Source organism: Artemia franciscana, chromosome 8 (assembly GCF_032884065.1).
Source record: "Artemia franciscana chromosome 8, ASM3288406v1, whole genome shotgun sequence".
NCBI lineage: Eukaryota > Metazoa > Arthropoda > Branchiopoda > Anostraca > Artemiidae > Artemia > Artemia franciscana.
In genome coordinates, this window is record NC_088870.1 from 7,699,487 (window position 1) to 7,725,331 (window position 25,845).

The window sequence follows — 25,845 nt, forward strand, 5'->3', positions numbered from 1 at the left end:
CCCAATTACAACATCTTTTCCACGAAAATAATAATTTAGTGCGTCTGTTCAAAACAGCCATCGATTTGATGCCTACTTATACGCATAAAATTGTTATTTCCGCTGACAAAACGCCTCCTGGCCAATATGTGCGTAGATACAATGCTCCATCTATCGGACGAAGTGACCATCGTTATGGTCGGTGATCAGTTTTTACCTCGAGATATTATTCTCAGGGTTCCACCACACGTGCTACAACTAAAAATAGGCCTACCAATAATACTTTTAAGAAATATAAACCCACCAAAGCTTTGCTATGGCACTCGACCTGCCGTAAAAAAACAATGGAAAACCTAATAGAGGCCACAATCTTGACAGGGCCTTTTGAGGGTGAGGCTGTTCTTATTCCTCGCATTCCCAAGATTCCAACGGATCTGCCTTTTCAATTTAAAAGATTGCAATTCCCAATTCGATTAGCATTTGCAATCACCATTAACAAAGCTCAAGGTCAATCATTAGAAAAATGTGGTATAGATCTTAATACTGATTGTTTTTCCCATTGACAATTGTACGTTGTATGTTCGAGGGTCGGTAAACCTGACAATCTATTTATATGCAGCGACAATTGGACAGCGGAGAATGTTGTATATTCGCAAGTTTTACGCAGTTAATTTGTATTTTATCTATCTATCTATCTATCTATCTATATAAAAACGAGTTGCATGTATGCATGTTTGTTTGTTTGTAAAAAGAGCGTTTGCATATGATGTCATTATTAGTACATACGGCTTTGTATATGCAGAGACAATGGGAAAGCCAAGAATGTTGTATATTCGCAATTTTTACGTAGTTTAACTCCTGCAGACGAAATGAATGCTTGCCTAAAAAATTCTAATTTATAGGCACACGTAAAAATATTAAAATTAACTACAATATGCGTGTCCGATTGCAAAACGATGACTCTGGTCAAACAGTAGACTCAATTTCAGGACGTATACAACTACCTGCTGATTTCTGTAATTTAGTGACGTCCAAAAATGAATTGATTGAAAAAGTATTTCCGAATATTCTAAAAAATTATAAAAATAATAAATGGCTAAGTGAAAGAGCGATTCTCGCACCCAAAAATATAGACGTCCACGAAATCAACAATATTGTTTTGAACAAGATTCGAGACCAGGCAGTCCTTTACAAGTCAGTCGACACAGTTTGGAACCAAATGAAGCGGTTATTATCCATCTGAATTTTTAAATTCCATAGATCCTTCAGGGTTTCCACCACACGTGCTACAACTAAAAATAGGCGTACCAATAATACTTTTAAGAATATCAACCCACCAAAGCTTTGCAATGGCACGCGACTTGCCGTAAAAAAAAACAACGGAAAACCTAATAGAGGCCACAATCTTGACAGGGCCTTATGAGGGTGAGGCTGTTCTCATTCCTCGCATTCCCATGATTCCAACGGATCTGCTTTTTCAATTTAAAAGATTGCAATTCCCAATTCGATTAGTATTTGCAATCACCATTAATAAAGCTCAAGGTCAATCATTAGAAAAATGTGGTATAGATCTTAATCCTGATTGTTTTTCCCATGGACAATTGTACGTTGCATGTTCGAGGGTCGGTAAACCTGACAATGTATTTATATGCAGCGACAATTGGACAGCGAAGAATGTTGTTCATTCGCAAGTTTTACGCAGTTAATATGTATTGTATCTATCTATATAAAAACGAGTTATGTGGATGCATGTTTGTTTTTTTTTGTAAAAAGAGCGTTTGTATATGACGTCATTATTAGTACATACGGCTTTGCATATGCACAGACAATGGGAAAGCCAAGAATGTTGTTTATTCGCAATTTTTGCGTAGTTTGAAACACATATATAAATCTATCTATATTCACAGGTGGGACACAATTACAATGGCGCATAACTGATATGGCGCGTAACGACTTACGCGCGCGGGGGGGCTTGGGGGGGCGCGAAGCACCCCAACAACTAGGTGTTGGAGTGGCGCGAAGCGCCACCCCAACAGCTAGCATATATATATATATATATATATATATATATATATATATATATATATATATATATATATATATATATTTATATATATATATATATATATATATATATATATATATATATATATATATATATATATATATATATTTATATATATATATATATATATATATATATATATATATATATATATATATATATATATCTATATATATAAAAATAAGTTGTCTGTCTGTCTGTGGATCTGTGGATCAGGTGACGTCATGTTTCGGCTGACGTCATAAAATTAGTTGCCGTCATTTTTGCTTTGAAGGTGATGTCATTCAAGTTATATAAGACATATGTTCGCGTAGAAATCTATTAATGTTTAAGTTTACAATGACTGATGAAGATGCTCAAAGAGTCTATGGGCACACGTAAAAACATTAAAATTAACTACAAATATGCGTGTCCGATTGCAAAACGATGACTCTGGTCAAACATTTTCAGATCAATTGCTGGCAATGGGAAACGGAAAGCTCCCAGTAGACTCAATTTCAGGACGTACACAACTACCTGCTGATTTCTGTAATTTAGTGACGTCCAAAAATGAATTGATTGAAAAAGTATTTCCGAATATTCTAAAAAATTATAAAAATAATAAATGGCTAAGTGAAAGAGCGATTCTCGCACCCAAAAATATAGACGTCCACGAAATCAACAATATTGTTTTGACCAAGATTCAAGACCAGGCAGTCCTTTACAAGTCAGTCGACACAGTTTTGGAACCAAATGAAGCGGTTAATTATCCATCTGAATTTTTAAATTCCATAGATCTTTCAGGGTTTCCACCACACGTGCTACAACTAAAAATAGGCGTACCAATAATACTTTTAAGAAATATAAACCCACCAAAGCTTTGCAATGGCACTCGACTTGCCGTAAAAAAAACAATGGAAAACCTAATAGAGGCCACAATCCTGACAAGGCCTTTTGAGGGTGAGGCTGTTCTTATTCCTCGCATTCCCATGATTCCAACGGATCTGCCTTTTCAATTTAAAAGATTGCAATTCCCAATTCGATTAGCATTTGCAATCACCATTAACAAAGCTCAAGGTCAATCATTAAAAAAATGTGGTATTGATCTTAATACTGATTGTTTTTCCCATGGACAATTGTACGTTGCATGTTCGAGGGTCGGTAAACCTGACAATCTATTTATATGCAGCGAGAATTGGACAGCGAAGAATGTTGTATATTCGCAAGTTTTACGCAGTTAATTTGTATTTCGGAACCAAATGAAGCGGTTAATTATCCATCTGAATTTTTAAATTCCATAGATCCTTCAGGGTTTCCACCACACGTGCTACAACTAAAAATAGGCGTACCAATAATAAGAAATATCAACCCACCAAAGCTTTGCAATGGCACGCGACTTGCCGTAAAAAAAACAACAATGGAAAACCTAATAGAGGCCACAATCTTGACAGGGCCTTATGAGGGTGAGGCTGTTCTTTTTCCTCGCATTCCCATGATTCCAACGGATCTGCTTTTTCAATTTAAAAGATTGCAACACAGACAATGGGACAGCGAAGACTGTTGTATATTCACAAGTTTTACGTAGTTAATTTGTATTGTATCTATCTATCTATCTATCTATATAAAAACGAGTTGTGTGTATGCATGTTTGTTTGTTTGTAAAAAGAGCGTTTGCATATGACGTCATTATTAGTACATACGGCTTTGTATATGGACAGACAATGGGAAAGCCAAGAATGTTGTATATTCGCAATTTTTACGTAGTTTGAAACACATATATAAATCTATCTATATTCACAGGTGGGACACAGGGACACAACTACATTGGCGCGTAACTAATATGGCGCGTAACGACTTACGCACGCGGGGGGGGGCTTGGGGGGGCGCGAAGCGCCCCACCAACTAGGTGTTGGGGTGGCGCGAAGCGCCACCCCAACAGCTAGTATATATATATATATATATATATATATATATATATATATATATATATATATATATATATATATATATATATATATATATATATATATATATATATATATATATATATATATATATATATATATATATATATATATATATATATATATATATATTCACAGGTGGGACATAGGGACACGACTACAATGGCGCGTAACTAATATGGCGCGTAACGACTTACACGCGCGGGGGGGCTTGGGGGGGCGCGAAGGACACCCACCAACTAGGTGTTGGGGTGGCGCGTAGCGCCACCCCAACAGCTAGTAATGTTATATTTCTTACTGCTAATTCTTTGTTTGGAACGATTATGCAATTAAAGAGGCCTGGTTGATATGGTTGATATATCCATGTATCAACCATATCCATGAAATAATGTTATATTTCTTACTGCTAATTTTTTGTTTGGAGCGATTATGTAATTAAAGAGGCCTGGTAGATATGGTTGATATATCCAACGCTGTTTATATACTCTGCCGCTCGATTCCATTCATCTTCAGGCCAGAAAACATCATCTATTCGATTTTCCTTTCGCCTCTGATGGAAACATTAACAAAAGGTTCCTGATTTTGTTTAGATGTCATTAAATTATTTCCTCGCATTGTTGGTTTCCTCATTGTGGTTAGCAGTTCACATTACCTTACTACTTGAAAAATAAGGAAAAAATTATACTCGTGCAAAAATATGATTTTCCTTGTTGTTCGAGGAGGAGGACAGTAAAGGTCCAGGTAAGGGTTTTTCGACAATGGAGATTTCAATGAACTTTCTTATTTCAATTAGATATCATTTAAGCGGGTTTAATTGAGCAATCAAAAATAAATAATCTGTTGAAATTTGAATGAAAATTCTAAATTTCCTGTATTATGTTATACAAAATGTAAAATTCATTGAGGAAGAAAATAAGATGTTCACGTAAGCAATATGGTTGAAAAATAATAAGCAAAATATATCAATCCAATCCAAGGAAGTTCCATCATACAGTGCACAATATTATTGGCAAAAAAGTGACCAAAGTTGAAGTTAGAGATGATGATGGTAACCCCCTGCAACCTATTGAGATTAATGAATTTTTATACATCAATTTGTAAAATCCATCCTCGACTAACATTATAACCACCTAATGACTCATTTTCATATATCCCTATCCCAGAGATTAGTTCAGTTGTTAAGAAGTTGAAGGCACTTGATCCTCGTAAATCTAGTTACTCAAGTGAGATACCAATTAAATTGGTTGTTGAGTGTACTAATCTTTTACCTACTCCTTTAAAAGCAATTTCGAACCAATATTTTATTGTTGTTGTTTTCCCTAGTATTTTAAAAAAAAAACGTATGTTATCCCAATCTCTAAATATAACACCCCTAAGGATATTACTGATATAAGGTCAATTTCGAAAACACCGGCTCTTTCAAAAGTGTTTGAAAGTTTTATTTTTGATTATTTATTTAAGGACACAAAAGATAATACAGATTCCCAACAATTTAGATTTAGACCCGCGTAAAGTGCTGTTCTTTATTTGGTTGCTTTGTTGGATACAATCCTTAAACATTTAGAAAAAATGGGGCTTATGTTGATGCATTATTTGCTTATTTAGTAAAGGCTTTTGATAGTCTTGACCATAATGTAGTAGTGGAAGAAGCTAAGGTTATGGGTGCCCGTCCATTCGTTTTAGGTATGCTTGCTAGTTTTCTTTTTAAAAGATCCCAGTGTGTCCAACTCCCTTTACTACTATAGTCCTTTTTTCATGAGCCATCTGGATTTTTTTTATTTTTTGCAGTTCGCCATAAGAGACTAAATAAGGCCAATTGTTTTTAATCGTATTTTAGCAACAGCTCGTGAGCGTTTTAAGATTGCTGATGATCTGACTATTTTATCACTGCAATTAATCCCTCCGACTACCGAACAGTCTGACTTGGCGAGAATTTTTAATGACCTAAAAGCTGAATTAGGAAAGGTAAAACTGACGGTCAGCGAAAATAAGAGCTCTTATATGACTTTTTCCTTCCTAAAGATTGATAGCCACTCTTCTATTTCCCTACTGCCGATAAAGAAAACTGTTAAAACACTTGGAGTCCTTTTGGACGACGATTTAAGACGAAACTCGCACGTTGACTATCTGACTAAAAAAGGTGCCTCATTTTTACAATCGTTTTCCAACCTAAAGAGACTTGGAATGCCAACTGAGGTTTTGAAATCTGTATACTGCAGCTATGTTAGACCTTCTCTTGAGTATGTGTGTCCAGCTTGGCATTCGGGTTTGACGAAAGATCAATCAGATACACTTGAGATGATACAAAAGAGCTGTAAAAATTACAGTTGGACATAACTACCCAACGTATGATGATGCACTGAAACAACACAACTTGAAATCATTTGATAGTTGTAAACATGAGTTGACTTATCGATTTGGACTGAATTGTTTGAATTACCCAGCTCACCGTGGTCTACTACCCGACCTTGAGAACCACCCTACTGAAGGACCAGTCAGTAGACTCCGACAAATAGAAAATAATTGTCCACAGTTAATGACTTACCCAGCCTCTAGTACCGAGAGATATTGCAAATCATTTGTTCCTTATTTTATTGGGTATTTAAAAATATTACCTTGACAAATATTTAATGTTCGATGCAGTTTATTTCAGGTATTTGGCTGTTAGTGTTTCTGAATATACCAACCATTTATATATTTATTCATTCTGGTAAATTATATATAAACGGTCGCTATTTAAATCGTGAAAACAGATTCTTGACTTTTTTTACGACTCATTTTAATTTACTGACTTTGAAGCAGCGCTTGCTGCCTTCATTATTTTGTGTTGCTGTTTGTTTGTTTTAGGTCTTTTTTTTGTGTGCTCATTTTATGACACGCTCATGTTAGCTCCAGCTATTGCAGTGAATAAAATATATTCTATTCTGCAATGCCTCCAAAAAAATAATCAGCGCTGTTCTTCAAGAAGCAAAATCACAAATTGTTAGGATTAGTATAATTAAAAAGTGACGGCATGTAGCACTGTTAAATCCCTGGAAAGTCCAATTCAGAAAAAATAAACATTGTCAATAAAATAAAAATAAAACATTGTCAATAGACAATTAATAGACAATTATTGTCAATAGACAATTATTTTTATCAATAAAAATAAAACATTGTCAATAAGCCGGAATTCGTACAGCGAATCAATACTTATGATCCTTCTAGTTTTGTAGATAGATCGTCTTAACCAAACACTTCTATAGAAGGTGATTGGCAATGCTCATTAGACTCTGTACGTCGACTATATGGATGAGGCATCTTTGTTTTTTTATGGACAGCAAAACCAAAAAAGAAAATACTGTGTATTTTGTATCCAGTAAATATGCATGGGGATCCATTCAAACAATGTAACCTGATATGTGATAATATAACCCTGATGTGTGGTAATATAACCAGTTTCCCCTTCCAACTCCCCCCTAATGTCACTGGATCTGGTCGGGATTTAAAATGAGAGTTCTAAAGCACAAGATCCTTCTAGATATCAAATTTCATCAAGATTTGATCACCCATTCGTGTTACAAATACCTCATTTTTTCTAATTTTTCCGAGTTGCTCCCCCCCTCCACAACTCCACCAAAGAGAGTAGATCCGGTTATGTCAGTCACTTATCTTGGACTTGTGCTTATTCTTCCCATCAAGTTTCATCATGATCTCTCCACTTTCAGCGTTTTCCAAGATCTCCACCCCCCCCAATGACACTGGATCCGGTCGGGATTTAAAATAAGAGATCTGAGTTAAGAGGTCCATCTAAAATATGAAATTTCATTAAGATCTGATCACTCCTTCGTAAGTTAAAAATACCCAATTCAATCACGTATCTAGGACTTGTGAATATTTTTCCCACCAAATTTCATCTCGATCCCTCCGCTCTAAGCTTTACCCAAGATCTTAGTACTCCCCCCCCCGACTCCCCCAGTGTCACCAGACCCGGTCGGGATTTAAAATAAGAACTCTGAGACACGATATCCTTCGAAACATCAAATTTCAATAAGATGCGATCACTCCTTCATAAGTTAAAAATACCTCATTTTTTCTAATTTTTCAGAATTAACCCTCCCCCAAAGAGAGCGTATCCGTTCCAGTTATGTCAATCACTTAACTAAGACTTGCGCTTATTTTTCCCATCAAGTTTTATCCCGATCCCTCCACTCCATGCGTTTTCCAAGATTTTAGGTTCCCCCACCCCAACTCCCCCCAATGTCCCCTTATCCAGTCGGGATTTTAAACAAGAGCTCTGAGACACGATATCCTTCCAAACATCAAATTTCACTAAGATCCGATCACCCGTTCGCAAGTTAAAAATACCTCCTTTTTACTAATTTTTCCGATTTAATCGTCCCCCCACTCCCCCTCCCCGATGGTCGAATCAGGAAACCAACAATTTCTAATTTAATCTTTCAATAACTTCTAAGTATCAAATTTCATCAAGATCTGATCACCTGTTCGTAAGTTACAAATACCTCATTTTTTTTTAATTTTTCCGAATTACTCCCCCCTCCCCAACTCCACCAAAGAGAGCAGATACGGTCCGGTTATGCCAGTCACTTACCTTGAACTTGTGCTTATTCTTCCCACCAAGTTTCATCCTGATCTCTCCGCTTTAAGCGTTTTCCAAGATTTCCGCCCCCCCCCCCATTGATACTGGATCCGGTCGGGATTTAAAATAAGAGATCTGAGTTACGAAGTCTTTCTAAATATGAAATTTCATTAAGATCTGATCACTTCTCTGTAAGTTAAAAATACCTCTTTTTTTAGTTTGTTTGAATTAACCTTTCCCCCCAACTCCCGCAAAGAGAGCGGACCCGTTCCAGTTATGTCAATCACGTATCTAGGACTTGTGCTTATATTTCCCACCGAGTTTCATCCCGATTCCTCCATTCAAAGTGTTTTCCAAGATTTTAGGTCCCCCCCCCCCCACAGTCACCGGATCCGGTTGGGATTTAAAATAAGCCCCGAGACACGATATTCTTCCAAACATCAGATTTCATTAAGATCCGACCACTCCTCGTAAGTTAAAAATACCTCTTTTTTATTTTTCAGAGTTAACCCCCCCCAAACTCCCCCAAAGAGAGCAGATCCGTTCCGGTTATGTCAATCACGTATCTAGGACTTGTGCTTATTTTTCCCACCAAGTTTCATCCCGACCCCTCCGCTCTAAGCGTTTTCCAAGATCTTAGGTCCCCCCGACTCCCCCCAATGTCACCTGATCCGGTCGGAATTTAAAATAAGAGCTCTGAGACACGATATCCTTCGAAACATCAAATTTCAATAAGATCCGATCACTCCTTCATAAGTTAAGAATACCTCAATTTTTTTAATTTTTCAGAATTAACCCTCCCCCCAACTCCCCCATAGAGAGCGTATCCGTTCCGGTTATGTCAATCACGTATCTAGGACTTGTGCATATTTTTCCCACCAAGTTTCATCCCGATCCCTCCACTCTAAGCGTTTTCCAAGATTTTAGGTTTCCTCACCCCAACTCCCCCAACGTCACCTGAACCGGTCAGGATTTAAAATGAGAGCTCTGAGACACGATATCCTTCCAAACATAAAATTTCATTAAGATCCGATCGTCCGTTCGTAAGTTAAAAATACTTCTTTTTTCTAATTTTTCCGATTTAATGATCCACCACCTTCCCCCAGATGGCCGAATGGGGAAACGACAATTTCTAATTTAATCTGGTCTGGTTCCTGATACGCCTGCCAAATTTCATCGTCCTAGCTTACCTGGAAGTGCCTAAAGTAGCATAATCGGGACAGACAGACCAACAGACCGACCGACAGAATTTGCGACTGCTATATGTCACTTGATAGATACCAAGTGCCATAAAAACACATGGTCAGGCAGACACTCTAAGTTATAAAGAACAGACTATATCTGGAGAAGTTACAGCTTGCCTAATCCCCCCCCCAAAATAAACCAATTACACTGAAGACACTGAATAAAAAAACCAGCCAGAATAAATGAAAGAAATAGTCTTTTATCTTCTTGTAGAATTCACTTCAAAAGCTTAGATTTTGTCTGTTTTTTGTCGAAATATTTGCTTGTTTTCGTTTTCATAGTTTGCTACTGCCTGACAAAATCCTCGTTTTTTCTCACCTATTTGGTTTTATTTTTCATGTATTATAGCTTTTCTTTTCTTTGTTTCTTAAGTCATGTATAGCCATTGTGGTCTTAGAATGTATATACAACGAATAATAAGGTCAAACTTAAGGCAAAAAGGAGTTAGCTTAATACGTGCAGGGTTGAAACCTCCGACTCCTCACCCCATTCCTTAAGGGCGAAATGTAATATGAGCTTTAATGCAACAAAGATAAAAAAAAATCAAACTTTGAGGAAACAAGTTCTCAACTCAAAAACATTTACGAAAACAAGTTTAGTTTAGTATCTTAAAATTATCATCCTGACTTTCATCACAATTTCCTTCCTATTTAAACCATTTTTTTCAAACGAATATAAAAATCAATTGGCCAAGGAAATTTTAAATTCTTGCTCTCCACTTTTCATGCAAATTCTGTTTATTTTATACTCAAAGAATAAATTTGTCAAAGAGTCTCATTTTGGATTATCTGAGACTTGGGAGCTTCAAAAGCCCGAGAAGAATATGTTAATTGTTTTCTAGCGTACAGATAATATACTGTGCACATTTACTAATACTACTACTAATAGCTCACTGCAGCAACAAGCCGCCTGAGGCCAACTCAGCTACACACACTCCCCCTTCATCCCAATCTATTCAAAGCTTCCCTTTTTACGCCTCTCCAGAAAGTTCACATTTCCATTTAATCTGTCCTCACGACCTCCTTCCATTCAGATTCTTTTGATCCTGAATGGTTGACCGTCGAGGACGATCAATGATAATCTGTCATCCTTCATCTGCAGAATGTGCGCTAGCCACCTCAATCTTTCTCTCATTATAGCCATAGAAAACGGGATAGGACCACATTTTTCGTATAGCTTATTGTTTGAAATACGGTCAGTCAGACGACTTCCAACCATACATTGACAGGTAATGACGGATACATTGACTATCATGCAATAATCTTTACATAGAAATTAGCTCAATTTTACTTTTTATGTCTACAATGAAAGGGCTAAGCCGATTTTAAGAATAAAAGTTGCCAGATTGCCAAAGACTGTAGTTTTTGGCCATCCATTTGAAGCCAAACGAAAAGCAGGTCGAATTAACATTGTGTGTGATGAGGACACTGGAAAAAATTCAAAGAAAATCAAAACTTGTGGGAGGGGATTAAAAATGAAGGTTTGAACAAATTTGAATGGATTAGGAACGCCTGGAGAGGTACTGGCCACAAAACACGGGTTAAAACACAAAACACGGAAAGCAGGTTGAATTAAAATGGTGTGTGGTGAGGGCTGTAGAAAAGATTCAAAGGAGATGAGAACTTGTGGGAGGGGGGTAAAAGTGAAGGTTTGAACAAATTTGAATGGATGTGCAGCATCTGGAGGGGTATTAGCCACAAAGCAGGGATTAAAACACAAAGCACGAAAGGCAGGTCGAATTAAAAGGGTGTGTGATGAGGGCAATAGAAAATATTCAAAGAAAATCAAAACTTGTGGGAGGAGGTGAAAGTGAAGGTTTGAACAAATTTGAATGGATGTGCAGTATCTGGAGGGGTATTAGCCACAAAGCACGGATTGAAACACAAAGCGCGAAAGGCAGGTAAAATTAAAAGGGTGTGTGATGAGGGCAATAGAAAAGATTCAAAGAAAATCAAAACTTGTGGGAGGAGGTGAAAGTGAAGGTTTGAACAGATTAGAAGCGTTTGGAGGGGTATTGGCCACAAAACACGGAAAGCAGTTCGAATTAAAATAGTTTGTGATGAGGGCGTTAGAAAAGATTCAAGGAAAATCAAAACTTGTGGGAGGGAGTAAAAGTGAATATTTGAACAAATTTGAAAGGATTAGGAGCGTCTGGAGGGGTATTGGCCATAAAACACAAACTAAAACATAAAACACGAAAAGCAAGTCGCATTAAAATGGTGTGTGATGAGGGCATTCGACAAGATTCAAGGATAATCAAAACTTGTGGGAGGAGGTGAAAGTGAAAGTTTGAACAAATTTGAATAGATTAAGAGCGGCTGGAGGGGTATTGGCCACAAAATACGGATTGAACCACTAAAAGCGAAAATCAGGTCGAATTGAAATGGTGTATGATGAGGGCATTAGAAAAGATTCAAAGAAAATCAAAGCTTGCGGAAAGGAGTAAAGTGAAGGTTTGAACAAATTTGAATAGATTGGGAGTGCCTGGAGAGGTATTGGCCACAAAACACGGAATCCAAACATACACAAAATGTTTATGATATACTGTCCATTAAAACGCACTTTTTTTGTACTTCCCCAAAGAATAAAAAAGAGTCTTAATTTAAAAGCTTACCATTTCTTAGGTTTTTCAGTTTTCCCTCTTCCAAAATTTTTGGCTTTTCTTTTGTGGGAAATCTTGGGCTGCAGTTTGAGTACTTGCGACTCATCAACACTACAATTCGATACGAACATTGCTCGATATTGCGTTTCATAAATATCATGCCTGAAATATTGTGAAAAATCAACACTAAGGAACAAAAGGAAGAGAACAAAAGAAGTCAAGTAAATAAAAAGAAATCAATATTACTAACTAAAATTGGAGCGGTTCAAGAAAAATAAAGGACTGTCAAAGGGTATATAAACATATCAGCCCGAAGCAGAGGACAGGCTGCCAACCTCAACAATGAGCCAGAAATGAATCTAAAAAATTAAGGCTTGATAACTGAACTTTGAAATTGAAGTTGCAAAGAAACACAAAATAGTGCAAAAAGTTGGCAAAAAGCACATAAGAACAACGACACACACGGTAAAATAGACAGAAAGGAAAGAAATCGCAACAAACAGTCACAGAAAATTAAGGCCTAAAAACGCAAGTTTCATTGCATCACACTAGGCCGTTTTCCATTTTCGATACTCCCAATAAGCAAGTATTCGCATTTATAGCTAGCTAAGGAGCCTTCCCCTTTTTTAGTAGCAAAGATTCCAAATGCCTAAAGATAATACGACTATGAAACAACCATGTATAAAAAAAATTAATCAAAACAGAGATGACATCGTTTTTTTGTCATTAATAAAACAAAAACATCCCAAAAAAGTTTTTAAAAGAAAAGTAAAGAGCCATATTAAACTTAACACGAGCAGAAATTAAGTCCAATACTAATTCAAACTTAACGTAACTGTAAATTTTCATCAAAGAATAAATGAAACCCAAAACAAACAGGAATTAAATAAAAAATAAGCAAACATAAAGATAACAGTTCTGATATATCTGAATAAACAAATCCTAAAACGAGTAAAAATTAAATTAAATGCTCACGTCAAAATAAATTTAATACTTACGTCAAAATTAAAACAAACGAAAAATACTAAAAATGAGATTTTTGTTGCTGCCCCCTTCCTTCTTCTAAACGTAAAAGTTCTACAGCCTATTACTCAATTTGCGTTTTAATGAAAAATATACGTATTTTTAACATCCACGAACATGAAAATTAATAATCATGGTAATCAAGGTAACTGGAAAGAATTGTAGAAAATTAACTGAATATTTTACTTATAATGATATCAATTCCTGGAAATTTCAGCAATTTAAAATTTTAATTAAGTGTAACTTTTATTTTTTCAATGCTGAATATAATATTTTTTTAAAATACATTTTATTTTCAGCGAAGCACAAATGACGCAATAGGCTTAAGATAGTTTACGGTTAGTGGAGAAGAAGGCAATGCCAAACTCCTGTTACTTCTGTGCAGGTATCCTAGATGCACATCATTTCAACATTTCCAGAAGTTTCCACTAAATACCATATGTCGTCCCTGAGATATTTCTGACCTTCTTTTGACTCCAAGGATGCAAATACTTGTATTTTGGTTAAGTTCGCCATCCCCCTCTTCGAAAGTTTCAATATCCTTAACTGTTCCTGAGATATTTCAGACCTGCCATTTTATAGCAATTCTATAATAATTCAAACTTAAAAACCCAGAAATTACTGTCAAACGATAAAGAACGTCAAAATGAACAGCAATTTAAATAAATAATCATATCAACCGTAAAGACAAAAATTACTGAAAGAAGTATTAAATAAATCCTCAAACGAAAAGTAATTAAACTGAATGCTCAGGTCAAACTTAAAAGAAGCAAAAATTACTACAAACAGGAGTTTGGCTATTGCCCCAGCCCTAACCGTAAAAGCGTTAAAGCCTAATATGTAATTTGATTTTCATTGAAAAGTAGAAGTATTTTGAACAGTTTGCCTTAATTTAAAAAATAAATGTAACTATCGATAACAATCAAGATGATTGGAGAAAACTAATGAAAAATAAACTGAATGTTGAATATATACTAAATTTTTTGTCTGGAAGTCTTTGCAATTCGATGCTTTATCTAACTGTAATTTTTTTGTTTTTTGATGTCACAAATATGAAAAGTCTATATTTTTGGTGATTTGCGAATGGCACAACAGGCTTTAGAACTTTCTCAGTGAGGAGAAGGGAGACAGTAACCAACTCCTATCACTCCCATGCATATACTGCACGCAACATTTTAACCACTCGGATGTACTTAGTATTTTTGTTCAACATTCCCTGAGTGGTCCAGCTAAATACCCTTAGCTGTTCCTGAGATACTGCAGATACATTATTTTGACAACTAAGATGCTCAGTGTCTTTTGATTAAGTTCAATATACCCCTCAACACTTCAGCTTAATACCCCTAACTATTCTTGAGACATTACACACACCATGTTAATAACCTGGCCTCATGTAGTAATTTTCGATTTAGTTCTACATCCCCCTACATATTCCCTGAAAGTTTCAAATAAATACCATAAGCATGAGATAATGCAATATGCCCTTTTTACAAAAGGAAGGCATATAGTTGCAATTTTGATAGAATTCGACATCCCCCCTAGGCATTCTCTGAATGATCCAACTAAATACCCTTCCCTAACTGTTCTTGGAATATGAGGATGTGTCGTCTTCATAACCTGGATACATATAGTGCCTTCTGATTTAGTTAAATACCCCTTAGCATTCTCTAAAACTTTCAACTTAATATCTGTCGGCATTACCAGATGCACCCATTTTGCAACCAGGATGCACATAATATATTTTTATTCAGTGCAACGTCCCTCTCAACATTATCTGATTGTTTAAACTTAAAACCCTTGACAGTTCTTGAGATATTGCAGATACACCCTTTTGAGCACCTGGATATAGATGGAGTCCTTTGGTTTGATTCAATATTCCCTAAAATCTCCAACTTAATAACCTTAGTCATACATGAAGCATCAAAGATAAGCATTTTTGACAACCTGCTTTTGAATTCTTTTATTTTAGTTCGATAGTTCTATTTGTAGTAAAAGAAGTAGAAGTAGTACTTTCAGTCGTAATTGCCATCGTAGTAACTGTAGTAGTGGCAGCCTCAAGTAGTAAACATTGTAGTCACAAGTAGTCGCAGTTGCAAGTAATCACAATAACAGTCTAGAGTAGTCACGGTCCCAAGTCGTTACAGTCGTGAGTAGTTGTAGTGGCAAGTAGACTTGTAATTGCGTCGCAAGTAGTCTTGCCATTTAAGTTGGAGGTGGTTGCAGTCGAAACCAAAATTAGTTAAAGCTGTAAGTAGTCAGAGCCGCAGTATCAAATAGTCACAGTTGGGGTCATAATAGTAATAGTCATAACCCTGTAAGTTTTAAATTAATACCCTAGTTGTTCCTAAGATATTGTAGATGCGCCCTTTTCATAACCTGGATACACATGTATCCAGTGTCTTTGGATTTATTTCAACATTCTCTGAAGTTTTACTTTAACGCCCTTGTCAAAATTTTCATCGGATGACTTTAGGGCGTGGAGGGGGCTCGTTACTCTACGATAACTTGTGACTCTTAAAAATGGCACTAGAATTTTTAATTTCCAATCGAATGAGTCCCGTTCGAAGTTTCCACTCCTTCCAAGTGAAATGGTTCTGGGAAAAACAAAATAATACATTGAAGCTTCCTGACTCTTACAAAGGGGAACACAAGGGGAACACAAAGGGGAACAAAATAATACATTGAAGCTTCCTGACTCTTACAAAGGGGAACACAAGGGTATTGCCTCTAGTCTTGAATTATAGTTGGTTATCAATTTTTATCCTATCTCGGGATACAACACATCACACCTTCGTTAGCCAGTCTAATTTATGGTTAAAAAAAAGCTAATCAAATATGTACCATGCTGGCACGTACGCAGAAATTTTTTCCGAGGGAGCCCAAAACCTTAGAAACAGCAGATATAAAGTAGCACTTTTTTTATTTAGTAACTAAATAAATGCAAAAAGTAGGTATATCGGAAAATACAGATTGACTTTAATCTGCAGTATTGTAGCAGATGAGGGGAAGGAGACTGAAGCCTCAAAAGTACGTTTTAGGCTCAGGTTATGTTCACAGCGATTTAGAACCAGTGACTAAATCTATTATATCCCACTGAAAGGGAAATTTTAGGGTTAATATTGCAATATGGGTGCGGTGGGGTGTAGTTCTTCTATTGCGAAACCGTCGATTTTAATACAAAATGAGAGTTTCCAAAATTGATCCATTAAAAGCTGTTCTTTATCCTGAAAAGGGGGGATAAACGCCCTAATATCAAGGATATTTCTATTTTGCTGTGGAAAGAAAACTCTCTTTACAAAAATATAATAACAGTACAATCGCTAATTACTTGAAAGAGGGTAAAAAGTTAGACAGAAAATGGGTTAATAATTGGGCAGTGACTTGACCAGATAATTGAATGCTGTAAAATCCTAAAAAAATCTTCACACACGTATCTAGATTCTTAATAAATGTCCTACTTTTGCCAGAAATCCCAAGAAACCATGGGGAAATTAAACATTTCACAAAATTTCGGAGAGGGGGGGGGGTCAAAGCCCCCCCCCCCCCCTGCGTACGTGCCAGGTATTATTTTTTAATATGATGCTTAGTCCAGAAGAATTTCCTATCTTTCATCTACATTTATTAAACTTCTATCAGCTAATTATAGTGTCAAAATGCCATACAAGATACCACCGTAAATTCAAAAATAATTTATATTTCAGGTTTGTCTCTTTAATTACCTCTGACAATCGAGACACAATAAAGTGAAACATGCTGGACAATTCAGGACTGCATCGCTATTTGGAAGTTTTGAAACTTTGCTCTGTCCCACTACCCTAAAAAAGTAAAACTATTATTATGCGATGTCTTAATAAGAGACTCAAATAAAAAAAGCACAATATATAAAATTAAGTGTGAGACAATGAGAGAGTAAACACTGCCAAATAGTGAGCCAGATAAAAGCCAAAAGTGCTGAAAAATCGAGAGGAATAAGCGAAAAAACAGGAAACCTGCCTGGAGCGGCGCGGTATTATAGCTCAAGTAGACCTAAATACGACTATATTGAAATTAATACAACCTAGCTCGAGAAGCATAAAAGCCTAGTGTTGAGACATCTCGAAAGCTTTTTTTAGATTAAAACATCAATATATCAAGGACTGACAGACATTATATTTTTCAAACAACAAATGATCGTATTCAATCAAGACGAGCGTAAAACGCACCAGTTTTCGACCTAGGAATTTGTGTAGATCAACGCTTGTTTTGAAAATTTATTGAATGACTAATTTAAAGTATGCTCGTTTTGAGCATTACAGGTTTTTATTTCTGATGATTTTAAGTTTAATATGGCCTCTACTTTTTTTTCACAAGTGATTAAGAACAAGTGATTAAGAACAAGTGATCTTATTCAATAAAGACGAGCGTAAAACACATCAGCTTTCGACCTAGAAATTTGTGTAGATCAACGCTTGTTTTGAGAATTTATTAACTGACTAATTTAAAGTATGCTCGTTTTGAGCATTACAGGTTTTTATTTCTGATGATTTTAAGTTTAATATGGCCTTTACTTTTTAAAAATTTCTTTGTCGGAAAGTTATTCAATCTAGCTCAAGAAGTATGAAAGCCTGGTTTTGAGACGTCAAAGATCCATAAATTAAGGACTGACAGACGTAGCGTTTTTCAAACAACAAGTGATCTTATTCAATAAAAACGAGCGTAAAACACATCAGCTTTCGACCTAGAAATTTTGTAGATCAACGTTTGTTTTGAGAATTTATGAATGACTATTTTAAAGTACGCTCGTTGTGAGCATTATAGGTTTTTATTTCTGATGAATTTAAGTTTAATATGGCCTTTACTTTTTTTGAAAAACTTCTTTTTCGGAAAGTTATTCAATCTAGCTCAAGAAGTTTGAAAGCCTGGTTTTGCGACGTCAAAGATCCATAAATTAAGGACTGACAGACGTAGCGTTTTTCAAACAACAAGTGATCTTATTCAATAAAAACGAGCGTAAAACACATCAGCTTTCGACCTAGAAATTTGTGTAGATCAACGCTTGTTTTGAGAATTTATGAACTGACTATTTTAAAGTATGCTCGTTTTGAGCATTATAGGTTTTTATTTCTGATGATTTTAAGTTTAATATGGCCTTTACTTTTTTTGAAAAACTTCTTTTTCGGAAAGTTATTCAATCTAGCTCAAGAAGTATGAAAGCCTGGTGTTGAGACGTCGAAGATCCATAAATTAAGGACTGACAGACGTAGCGTTTCTCAAACAACAAATGCTCGTATTCAATCAATACAAGGTAATACACATCAGTTTTCGACCTACAAACGTTTGTAGATTAACGCTAGTAATGAGAAATAATTTAATGACTTATTTAAAGTGACAATTTGACAGGATAAGACTGATTATTCTAATAGAGGATTTTTGGAAATATTTACTATAGACAAGGTTTAAGCTAATCAAATCTTATTTATCATACTTGTTGATGGGTACTCTGACATTTGTTTTTCTTTAAGTTTCTATATTTTAGTAATTCAAATATTAAACACTTTAAATTTTTATGAAAAAGTGAGCTTAATGTTCACACAAATACACTCTTTAAACACCAAAAGAAAAACGCTCCACCTGTTTAGATTTGAGCACAAAGTGTGACACAAAGACACCTAGCAAACAGACTTCCACTCAACTCTCTAAACACGCGAACTTCCAAACTACCACGCATGACTCCCATGATACACAAAATTGGAGGAGTTGGAAGGGACACAAGACCAAATCTTGGCGCCCCAGTCATACAGATTAAAATCCTTGCATGGATCAAGTTTTGATATTATAAAGTGGAGTGAAACCTGAGTTCTCTGATTGAATTTATTACCCCTGCAGAAGACTCATCAAGGATATAGAAGGCTCTTCAAATGTTGACATAAGTCACTGAAGTGAACTTAATGACTTTTCAACTCTGAATGCACTCCAGCGTCAAGCACAATTCACGGCATGTATATATATATATATATGCTGTTGACCTACGTATAGTTACGACCTATGTATGGCTATGCTCTTTTACCTATGTAATTGCATGGATGAGTAGGGTTAAGGCCTCATTCAAGTACTGATCTATATTAATTACTAATGTAGGAAAACATTTTTCCTTTTCTCCTTCTGTCTTCCTTTTCTTTTTTTTTATGTGTTTGTGCTGTTGCATTAGTGATTTCTTTTTTCATTAGATATATATATATATATATATATATATATATATATATATATATATATATATATATATATATATATATATATATATATATATATATATATATATATATATATATATATATATATATATATATATATGTGTGTGTGTGTGTATATATATATATGTATATATATATATATATATATATATATATATATATATATATATATATATATATATATATATATATATATATATATATATATATATATATATATATATACATTATATATATATATATATATACACACATATATATATATATATATATATATATATATATATATATATATATATATATATATATATATATATAGTTTCGTGTTTGCCCGCATTAGCATATTACAGGCTTTCAGCAAAAGTTACTACATTTCCGCAGACTTTTCTACAATTAAAGATAAGACGATTACTAATGATCTACATTCCTTTGGATTACCAAGGGACATTGCAGCTTCGATTCCACTTGAAACTACTCAAGCGACAGTCGTTATCGCAAAGATTCGCGTGATCTTATCACGTTATCACCACATGACCTTTATAACCCACCGTAACAAAAAGCTCTAATACAATTGCCGGAAATGAATGCGTCGATAATTCGTGCCTCTGGGATGCCATTTAATTTTCACCGTCTTCGTGTCGAGGCTCTCGTTCAGACCATTATAGCCCTCATAAATGAACTATCTAATAATTTCGGTGTGCTTGTTTAACATTAACAGAACCATAGACAAAGTACCTAGTTTGAATTAAAAGTTGAGCCGTTTTGACGTCATTTTCCTCCAGGAACACTTGTTTTCTGTCTGCCACGTAAACTGTTTCCGAAGAAATCTTTATCATACTGTGTTTAGTATTAGTGCTAAATGAATCCGGGGTATGCCCTCTTGTGGCCTCGCATGTTACATAAGACGAATACTTGTAGTATCACCCTGGTCTGTTACTGCTCATCTGACAATTTTCAAGCTGTAACACTTGGTGACACAGACCTAATTATGCATTAGTGTCATACTGTAAAAATCATTATGGTCGGTCTAGAGCTTTACCAACTCTTGTCAAAAAGGTTTAATTAGCAAAACTGGATCTCTCAACCCTTCATGGTTACTTGCTGGCCATTAAAATTACAAAATTCACACATCATCTAGTTGGAAGATACCCTGCTCAATACTCTACCGGCTGCAAGCAGGTTTATTAATACAGATTGCAGCTTTTCTTATATCCATAATAGGGGGCAGGGTTTCTGAGTTGAATCCTTGTGTGTGACGGCTTGGCCCCTTCTTCACTCCTTTGATGTTCACTTCGGCAATAAGGAGAGATTCTGACCATCTTCCTCTTACTTTAGATCTATGTTTTATTTCCACTATCAGCTTCAGTACTCCTTCCTAAGCTGAAGAAATAGACTAGCAAACATGATTTGGGAAATGCGAATTGGCCGTTCTATTTTTTTACTGTCACTTTGCTACTAACCATTCTCCGTGGCTTTTCATATTATTAACAATGGTTTCTTTTCCAGTGATACACGTGATCAATTAAATACTTACAATAGAATTATTATTTTGTCAATTAGCCAAGCTGAAGCAATAGCTGTTCAGTTTATTCGCGTGAGAAATGTGATCCAGAACTTCAGAAAGTGAGAGCCAAACCAAGTTTTAGTTAAAGATGTGGACTGCTTGCGGTAGATCTTATAGCGGGCAAGTTTAAAGCGTTAAACAGAAAAGTAAATCGCCTTATCTTCGTGCAGTCTGGTGTTCGGGCGCTAAGTTTCCAACTGATGGTAAATGGTAGGAAAGTATACCGAATGCGCCTAAACTCGAAGATTCTTTTTCTCGTGATATTATACGAAGATTATCGTTGATTAGTTGGTATACGAATATTTTTTTCAGTATTAACTATGCTATGCACAACCTATTTACTGTTTTAGTTGTAAAGGTTTTTTGTAATGCTGTGAGTCCAAAACAAGTTATATTTATTGACGTGGCATATTAAGCTTATGCCAATGCCCTGCTTCTCATTAACCGAACTGAGGAAAGTTTAGTCCGATTCTGCTCGATCTGTCACCGCTGCATTTGATCAAGCATTGGATTATTGTTCAATTTTGTCAAAAGTGAATATCTAATTTTCAATGGAACTGGTCACTCTCATCCCTTGGATCATAGTTAATTTTCCATACCTCTAGTCAAACCTTTTCGGTGGATATGGATTCCTGTTCACAATTTTCTTAGTTCTTTTCATAAAAAAAAAAAAAAAATACAGTTATTAAGTATAAACTTAAGATATTAAGTTTAAGATAACTTAATATTCTTAATAGTCTTAAGATATTAAGACTTAAGATATTAAGCATAAGCCAGGGCATTCCATAAGCCAGACATTTCCAGCAGCAAGCACTACCAAAACTGTACTCGATTTTCTACGATATTTCGGTGTTATTGCGCTGGGGTTTATTTGCTTTTGAATAAAGGTAAGATAAAGAGGGTCAGGACACACTGTTATTGCAAGCTTTTACTTTGTTTGAAACAATCATTTCGGAACCAAATGATAATTAGTGAATATCTAGCTATAGATATTATTCTCTCAATGGAAACGTTAAGTTCAAAATGAATTGACAATGCACCAATTTGTGTCGGTCCTAACAATCGTTTTATCCGCCTCTTTTACTAGATTTTTTAATATCTTTTTTCAGGGGGGGGGGGGTCTCGTTTAATTGTTTGACTGTAGTTTATGTTTTCTTTCCCGTTGTACTCCACTTTTTTACCGTTTGTAAGAGGATAATAAGTACATAATTATAATTATTATTGTATTAAAATTCAGTCAGGATGCAATAGTAAACATTTTCGAAAGTACATGCATATTAACACATTTCTCTAACAAAATTTGAAGAGGAAAAGTCTTTTGGAATCCTAAGATTGAGGTCAGCCTGCTAAATTCCCTACCTACTATGTTCAGACATCATTCAAAATACAGATGAAACTCACTTTGGTTGGTATTGTCGTCTTTTTTTATCAATCCAAGATTGGTTTTCTTCGTCAATTTCTGGATCATAAAAAAGTTCTTCATTTGAAAGAACTCGACGTTTGTCACTATACTTTTTCGAAACTCCTAAAAATCAAGAAATTCTTATTATTTGTGCTTTACTTGTAAAACAAAAAAAGATTAATGAAAACGCCGAAAATAAAGACGCGTACGCGAATAAATAGTCGAAAAAAAGACAAACAAAATGTAGTATGGTATAAAATTATGTAAGAAAAAGGTGGAAAATTTGACAAATTGCCTTTTACTTTAGTGTAAAACTTAAGTAAAATACTATAAAAATTAAATCTGCAAAAACAGTATTAAGATTTCTAGAGGAAGAAGGATACATCGGTAGACTATCTGCACAAAGGCTATTAGGCTATGGCTACAAATACCAGAAGCATTTGCAAAGACAAAAATAGCACCCAAATTCTTGCCAACCAAAAAAAAAAAAAAAAAAGAAAACCTATAATCAACCCTACACAATCATCGTTCCCCAATCCTATGCTATTTCTTGAATCTGCCCCGCCCGTCTAATAGTCCAAAGATCCCAATACCTTCGCATATTTTTCCCAAATATAATGTCCCCAAAATATACAACAAGAAGTTCGAACTTTAAGTTTTTCTATCCACTACAAGCAGCCACTGGGTGGTTTAGATCTTTAGTAATATCACAAAAAATGGAGCAGTAGTAAGGACAAACTCCAGCTCAGAATCTTCCAAGAAACTCACTTCCCTCTTTAAGTGGTAGAAGGTTCCTTTTTGGCATCACAAACCCTTGTAATCCCTTCCAATAAATAGCCATTTCAAAGTTAATCTCAATGCCCATTTCTCCTATATATTAACAGGCATTAAGCTACAAGGATGTTGAATAAGACACATTAGAACTTATATGGATCCCAATCTCCCCCTTGTCTCTCAGGAGTGTCAAATGGGGGGGGGGGAAGAGATTGGCACCAGTATTTTTTGTCCCTCTCAACAACTTTATATTTTGAAAAATATTTGTTTGACGAATTTTCATTGAAAAATATCTGTTTGTGGTATTTCATTGAAAATGCCATTAATAAAAAAATATCCGAAAAAAAAGCCTGAAACCTGATTGAAGTTAAAATAAAAGGTGCCCCGTCGAAATTACAATTATCGAAAACCCTTAGTTACAGGTTGACAGTCCTCCGTCTTGGACAACAAGGAAAATCATATCTCTATATGAATAGTAGTGACGTGTCCCCTTTTTTGGTTACTCAGCATAAGGTGTCAAGTCTGTTCCTTAAAACCTTTACAGAACCCAAATAATTTTCAGTTAGTTTAATCCTTCAGAGGAAATTATTCATTGGCCTCCAAAATAACAGTTTAGTGATCGAACACCAAAAAATGCTTTTCATCATTTTTTAATACCAATCTAACACTAAGGTACTACCTAAGACTACCGTATGTTAATATAAGGCAGTTCATGGTAAAAAAAAGAGCAAAGAGCAACCCTTATAAATAGAAAATAATAATAATAATAATAATAGCAAAGAATTTTGACGAGTATGCACCACAGAAATTTGCTTACTATTCTGACTCCAAATATTTCGTAGTTCATAATTACAAACTACCCTATAAAAAGCTTTTAGTATAGGAAAAATAGCGCAATTTCTAAAAAAGGCTGTAAAAGAAGGTGCTGTATTTTGCTGACGAAAGTTACGAAAGTATTTTTAGTTGTTTTGTTGAAAATATTCAGTGTTTATTGCGTCGAAAGTGTGGTCGTAGAGTATGAGGAGAGGACATTAAGACGTAAATCTAAAATTCTACTGCACTTATTATTTAAGGAAAATATCCAGCCAAAGGAAAGGACCAATTTCTACCGTTGCGTCCCAAAAAACAAATATTTAAGCCATATAACCCATCGAACATTATGACAGGCTTAAAATTATCAGAAAGCTAGTTTTAGAAAAGCGAAAATCTACCAAAAGAGCAAAGAACAGTAACATAAAATTCCATTGATTAAGCTTAAAACTTGTTCAACTAAAATACGTGTAATCGTAAGTGAAATCCCAGCTTAATTGCATCATTTGAAAGTGAGTTCAAGAGGAATATTTAAGAATCAATCGGGTATATTGACATTAAAATCTAAAGGAGAAGAAGATATGAAAATTGGAATTCCTCGCCAGCATTGCTGACGCCATACAATTGTACAGATTAGGCACAATTCAGGGATAAATACAGTACGATTGGAATTGTTTTGGTACATTAAGAATTTTCCGTACATTGGGTTTTACTCGTTCCTTCCAGACTCGCGTATCTGTTCAAGTTTTAATTTATCGAAAACTTTCTTCTTGTTAAGGCAAATTTTTAAACTGCTATTCAAGTCGGATTAATCTCTCACGGTACAATCTTAGTCGGAAATCTGGTACAGTTTATTTCAAAGCTTTGGCAACGCTAGTATGTTCATAAAAAGACATGCTTGATCAATAATTTTTTCCCTTGATTGATATATTTTGTAAGAGTCTACATTAGATCAAATATATAAGCGATCTAATAACAAACAAAGCATATAAGAATGATTTGACAAAGAACAAAAAATAAACATCTGACATCCTTTGGACTAACGTTTTTATCTTGTAACCTATTTTTTTTAACAATAGAGGTAAACAAGAAATAATTGAGTCAACACAAAATTATTTTTGATGTCATTCTTTTATTCAAATTTTTAAGTACTTGTTTTAATTGGTTTTCCCAAATTAAGCTTTGGGATAAGAAAATCGTCCAAGCAGGCTAGCAGCCATTGTTTTACGACCAAAGAAAGTAGTTTTGATTAAAAAAAAAATTAGTCATAAAAAAATTCCGTTTACGAATTTTCTGCGAAAATTTCTGCAGCAAAATGAGAATCAATTAAGGTTTTTTCCAGGGTTTGGCTGAAACCATTTAAATTTTATGATTATTTTGATCAGAAATACGATCGAAGGTTTAGAAGCACTTTGACAGATCTAAACAATAAAAAAAAAATGTGTTATTTATCAAATCTAAACAAATACTTGGAATAATAAATGGTGAAGAGCAGCCAAACATCCAGCTTCCTCTATTTTTGTTTCCTTCTTCCAACCACTGAAGCCTTTGGCCCTCACAACTATATCCCAAAGAGACCTCCTTCTGCTCACCCCAGCACTCTTGTTATCGTGACGTCAGCTGAGGCTA

General features: G+C 35.1%; 1 protein-coding gene across 1 annotated transcript in view; it reads right to left on the reverse strand.

Annotated features, from left to right (window-relative positions):
* The window catches only part of LOC136030601 (E2F-associated phosphoprotein-like), a 60,437-nt gene that overhangs the window by 23,513 nt on the left and 11,079 nt on the right, over window positions 1-25,845 (reverse strand). The window contains exons 5-7 of the mRNA XM_065709670.1: window positions 22,632-22,755; window positions 17,156-17,251; window positions 12,426-12,575 (exon numbers count right to left, since the gene is read on the reverse strand). Of these exons, the coding sequence (XP_065565742.1) occupies window positions 12,426-12,575; window positions 17,156-17,251; window positions 22,632-22,755 (370 nt within the window). The remainder of the gene's footprint in view (window positions 1-12,425; window positions 12,576-17,155; window positions 17,252-22,631; window positions 22,756-25,845) is intronic.